This window comes from Haliotis rufescens, unplaced genomic scaffold (genome assembly GCF_023055435.1).
Source record: "Haliotis rufescens isolate VD_foot unplaced genomic scaffold, xgHalRufe1.0.p SCAF_16, whole genome shotgun sequence".
NCBI classification, from domain to species: domain Eukaryota; kingdom Metazoa; phylum Mollusca; class Gastropoda; order Lepetellida; family Haliotidae; genus Haliotis; species Haliotis rufescens.
The window spans coordinates 17,325,773-17,331,409 of record NW_025963846.1 but is presented as its reverse complement, the minus strand read 5'-3'; the positions used below and the strand labels follow the sequence as shown (position 1 = coordinate 17,331,409).

At 38.6% G+C, this 5,637-nt stretch overlaps 1 protein-coding gene across 1 annotated transcript; it reads left to right on the top strand.

Moving 5' to 3' along the window:
• The first annotated feature begins 1,619 nt into the window (after positions 1-1,619).
• LOC124129266 lies at positions 1,620-5,637 on the top strand. Its single transcript, XM_048396928.1, has 3 exons — positions 1,620-1,697; positions 3,631-3,787; positions 4,152-5,637. The coding sequence occupies exons 1-3, from the start codon at positions 1,638-1,640 to the stop codon at positions 5,042-5,044; spliced, it is 1,110 nt and encodes a 369-aa protein (XP_048252885.1). The 5' UTR covers positions 1,620-1,637; the 3' UTR covers positions 5,045-5,637.

Genomic DNA, 5,637 nt, shown 5'->3' with positions numbered 1-5,637 from the left:
CCAAGCCAGCAATATTCCAGCTATGTCACGACGGCATGCACATAGTGGAGTCTGGGCCAGAAAAACCATCGACAGCAGGATCGCCATGACACACAATCAGCTAAGTCACAGAACCTGACCACAGAGTCCAAATACGTCGCCAGTTAACGGCAAACAAAGACGTACAGTGGACCTATTCAGCGCCGGATCTCCAGGGGCTCCAACTGAGGATCTTGAGGTTTCAGGGGCGGTCGGGTAGTCTAGTGGTTTTAAAGCGTTCGCTCGACACGCCGAAGACCCGGGTTTGATTCCCAACATTGGTACAATGTGTGAAGCCCATTTCTGGTGTCCTTCGCCGTGATATTGCTGGAATATTGCTAAAAGCGGCGTAAAACCGAACTCACTCACCCTTTCGGTTTAAAAGTGGTGACGTCGGCGTGAAGCTTTTTGAAGAGGATGGTTAACTGTATGGTCATTAAATTGTTTCGATTCTACACAATTACTTTATTGAATAATATGAACGTTGCTGCAAGGCATAGAGCACTGGCCGCCAATGGCAGTTTCTTAGTTTCGTAATAATAATAATAATAATAATAATAATAATAATAATAATAATAATAATAATAATAATAATAATAATAAAAAAAATAAAATAATTGATTTGTTAAGCGCCTAATATCCATCGACAGTTGCTCACTGGCGCTGTCACAAAGTTAAAAAGTAATGTCTATGTACATATACCAACAATCAGGAGATCTATTGAAAAGCTGAAGTGAAGAAGTACATAAATGCCAATGGAGATACTCAACAACCCCATTCCTACCCAAAGGGTATTGGAACGGCACAGAATGAGTTCCTACGTCGGTTATCCAATAATTCCTTTTAGTGTCATTATTTTGCTAGAATGTATGTCATGGAATGAACAAACCCATCAACACATTCATGCTTTGTACATCTTGAGGCAATTCGCTGTGCAGAGTGCGCACCATGATCCTAGTAGTATCATTAGTCGGCACCACAACCAAATTGAAAACATCCGTTCAGGGTGCTTTACGGGGCGATTTCCAAGGTGAAAGCAAAAGTTAACCCCAAACTCGGTTCATGCAGGACCAAATTGTGAAATCAGTGACACACAAGATCAATGAATAATCCACAACGTATATTAAAACACACAGTTTAAGGGTTACAGTCACAAAAGCGGGCAATATAATAGGTCAAACATGGGGCAGCAGCATTACATAACAGGCCTTTTAATATAATAGTTCACTAACAAATGTCCAGAGTGTTGTCTTATATATACAGACTCTTAGACTCACTCAAAGCATTTTCAGTGAGCATTTAATACATATTCAAAGGGGCCTTTAGAAAATTGACATGCTGTCGCTGACATGTTGTACATTATGTATAAATGAATGATAAAACTGACATTATGTTATAATTATGTTCAGGAATTGTATATTGTCTTTGAATTCAATTATTGTTATAATTATTTAATTGAAAATATTTAAGCCGTTTCTAAACTTATCTCATTATTACTTATCTATTATCTGTAATGAAGGATATAATCATAATGACAGGAAGCAATCACACAAGCTCCGATCAGCGGTATATAACCTACTGTCAAAAGGGCAGTGCACAGACACCACTGGAGACGCGACATGGTAGTCACAATGATCGTCCACATAGTGTGCGCCGTACTCACCACAGCCCTCTGTAAAGTAGGTATAGTGTTTCATCTCTGTCAGCCACTTAATGTCAGTACCAGCTCTATTGCGACTTTTCATGTATTCAACTGATTTTCTTACAAAAGTCTTCTTACACAGTGTCAAATGGGCGAACGTTTTGGCTGACAACTTACAATCCCGAAGACTAAATCTGTTCTACCTAATTTCTCGCAACGATTTTGTTTTTGCTTGTTTGTTGTCTAACGCCGTACTCACCAATATTCCAGCTATATGACGGCGGTCTGTAAAAAACGTGTCTGAACAAATCTAGTGATTGACATCATGAGCACCGATTCACGCAATCGGAATACGATGACATGCATCAACCAAGTCTGCAAGCCTGACCACCCGTACCCGTTAGTCGCCTCTTACGACAAGCAATTTACGGAAAGAATGGTTTGCTGTAGACCTATTCTATTGGAGGTCTTCATCTATATTTCAATGGAATAGGTAGACAACTACACAAAAAGTATATAATAAATCTCGTGACGGGGGAAAGGAGATATATAATAAATCTCGTGTCGGGATAAAGGAGATATCTGTTATAACCTTTCTATCTGTTATAACACTTCTTTATGTTTCAACTATCTGTTATAAGGGTTCTATATGTTTCAACTATCTGTTATAACAGTTCTATATGTTTAACTATATGTTATGACGGTTCTATATGTTTCAAATATCCGTTATAACACTTCTATAAGTTTCAAATATCCGTTATAAGAGTTCTATGATTCAACTATATGTTATAACAGTTCTATATGTTTCAACTATATGTTATAACGGTTCTATATGTTTCAAATATCCGTTATAACACTTTTTTATGTTTCAAGTATCTGTTATAACGGTTCGATATGTTTCAACTATCTGTTATAACGGTTCTATATGTTTCAAATATCCGTTATAACAGTTCTATATTTCAACTATCTGTTATAACGGTTTTTTTATGTTTCAAATATCCGTTATAACACTTCTTTATGTTTCAACTTTCTGTTATAACGGTTCGATATGTTTCAACTATCTGTTATAACGGTTCTATATGTTTCAAATATCCGTTATAAGATTTCTATGTTTCAACTATACGTTATAACAGTTCTATATGTTTCAGCTATCTGTTATAACAGTTCTATATGTTTCAGCTATCTGTTATAACGGTTTTTTATGCTTCAACTATGCGTTATAACAGTTCTATGTTTTAGCTGTCTGTATAACCTTTCTATATGTTTAAGCTATCTGTTTTAACACTTCTTTATGTTCAACTATCTGTTATAACGATTTGATGTGTCTCAACTATCTGTTATAACAGTTCTATATGTTTCAGCTATATGTTATTGTGGTTTTTTATGCTTCAACTATCTGTTAGAACAGTTCTATATGTTTTAGCTGTCTGTTATAACGGTTCTATATGTTTCAACAATCTGTTATAACAGTTCTATGTTTCAACTATCTGTTAGAACAGTTCTATATGTTCAGCTATCTGTTATAACGGTTCTTTATGCTTCACCTATCTGTTATAACAGTTCTATATGTTTAAAATATCCGTTATAAGAGCTCTATGTTTCAGCTATCTGTTATAACGGTTCTTTATGCTTCAGCTATACGTTATAACGGTTCTATGTGTTTTAGCTATCTGTTATAACAGTTCTATATTTTTCAACTATCTGTTTTAACAGTTCTATATTTTTCAACCATCTGTTATAACGGTTCTTTATGTTTCAACCATCTGTTATAACCTCTCTATATGTTTCAACTATCTGTTATAACACGTCTAGATGTTTCAGCTTTCTGTTATAACGGTTCTTTATGCTTCAACTATCCGTTACACCTTTGCTTTATGTTTATGTTGAAATTGATGGAGTAGTGCTGAGCGTGGCGTTAACACAAACTCTCTCATCCCCTGGAACACATACTATGGTACCTGTGTTTTCAGGGATATCCCACCGACCCGGGCCGGCTGAGGGTGCTCAGTATCTCAGCTGAACAGGAGGAGGGATCATTCAAGTACTCCGTCCAATACAGGAACTCGATCCAAGCAAACACTTCCTGGGAGGCCGCACCTAACGTAGGCTTGATTGGAAGTGTATTAGGTAAGATTACACTCAGAAGTACTTCTGTCGAGAGGGAGTTGTTAGTCGGGTGTGGGGGGTTTGGTGCCTGAAGGAGGCTTTACATTAACGAATATTTATGATTTTTATTAGATCTGTACCCAATAAAACAGGTGAACCAGAATTTACAATTCCACACCAACAGGGTACGATGGCGCAGGGGTGACGTACAAAGTAAAATAAACTATTCACACGCAGAATTTATTACAAGCATGAGAGCCCATTTCTTCCAAAATTCCAAAAATGACATACATTTAGAAATGTTTATGTTATGTAAGAACAACGTTCGGTTGAATGATTTGAAGGTGTACATTCGGCATGCTTTATTCAGACGTGTTTGTTGTAGACGCTGATGTCTACGATATAACAGAACAGTTCAGTGGTGGAGTGGGATGGTCGGTGCTAACGTCCAATATTGAGATTCCAAGCGCGATCGCGGATCTGTATACTACCGATGCACTGACGAGCTTCATGATTCTATTCGAAGGGGTGACAGGGCACCAAACAGTACAAGGAAATGAGATTCGATTTCCCTTGGGTCAAGATTTTTCTTACACTCCCGGCGAGCCTCTGGACATCGTAGCACAGTTCGCCCATGGGGACGATTATAACATTAATGTAGAACAGGACTTGAACTGGGTCTTCTTAGGTATTGATAACTACCGCATGACGCCAGTGCTAGAAATTGCAGCCAGTTTCGACCCTATTGGTCGTCGTTTTGTTCCATTTGTCAATACAACTCAAGGCAACGGCTATACCGAAGTCTCCGCTACTGTAAATCTGATGTCACAGGAAGGTGTAGTCTTTGTTCACGAAGCTGTTTATTTTGATAGCAGACACGAATCCCCCAATATCTTCATCACTGATGGATTCTACATCCATCAAGAGGGTCTCCCGGACATATTCCCATCGGATTTCATTGGTTTCTTTACCATTGATGACATATATGGAAGAGGAAAAAACACAAGGTGCCGTGAGAACGCTAGCTGTTCCTTCGAATGTAATGCTGTTGGGCGGGAAATTGAGTCAGTTGTCATGCGCAACACCGAAAATGGACGTGTCGTGGCTCCAGTCGAGGAAGTAAGCCAAGGTATGGTACACTGGACATCGTACAGACTTGACAACTTCAATCGGGCGGACCAGGGAAATTACGCGTGTACTGCCACTAATAGGAATGGTCTGACAAAGGAATGGGTATTCTCGATCGATCTAGAATTGCCACCAACGGGATTGTTCTGACATTGGAAAGGATTATCTCGATCGATCTCGGGTTGTCCATTGACACATCCGAGATTAGAAATACATGAAAACCTGATGACATGAAACATACCAAATCTACTGGAGAAATTGCAGAAGAGGCACGGAGAAAGTAGTGAGTGAGTATGGTTTTACGCCGCTTTTAGCAATATTCCAGCAATATCACAGCGAGGGACACCAGAAATGGGCTTCACACATTGTGCCCATGTCGGGAATCGAACCCGGGACTTCGGCGTGACGAGCGAACGCTTTAACCACTAGGCTACCCGACCGCCCCCGGAGAAAGTAGTGGTTAGTCTCTCATACATGATGGGGGAAAAATCTTCGATAACTCCCAAGCAAGATTACAACTGTTTGACAAATCTAGATTTCTTCAGTTTCTGAAAATTAAGATATTCACTGGACTCCTTTCTAAAATACTTAAAGGGACTATGTAATCAAAGAGAATTCTTAAACAATTTTTTTTTCATTCCAGATATGTTATACCTCACCATACATTTGGTTGTTTGATATTGACTGATATGTAATTTGACAGTTTTAGTATTTTAGCCAATAAAGTATATATACTGCAAGAG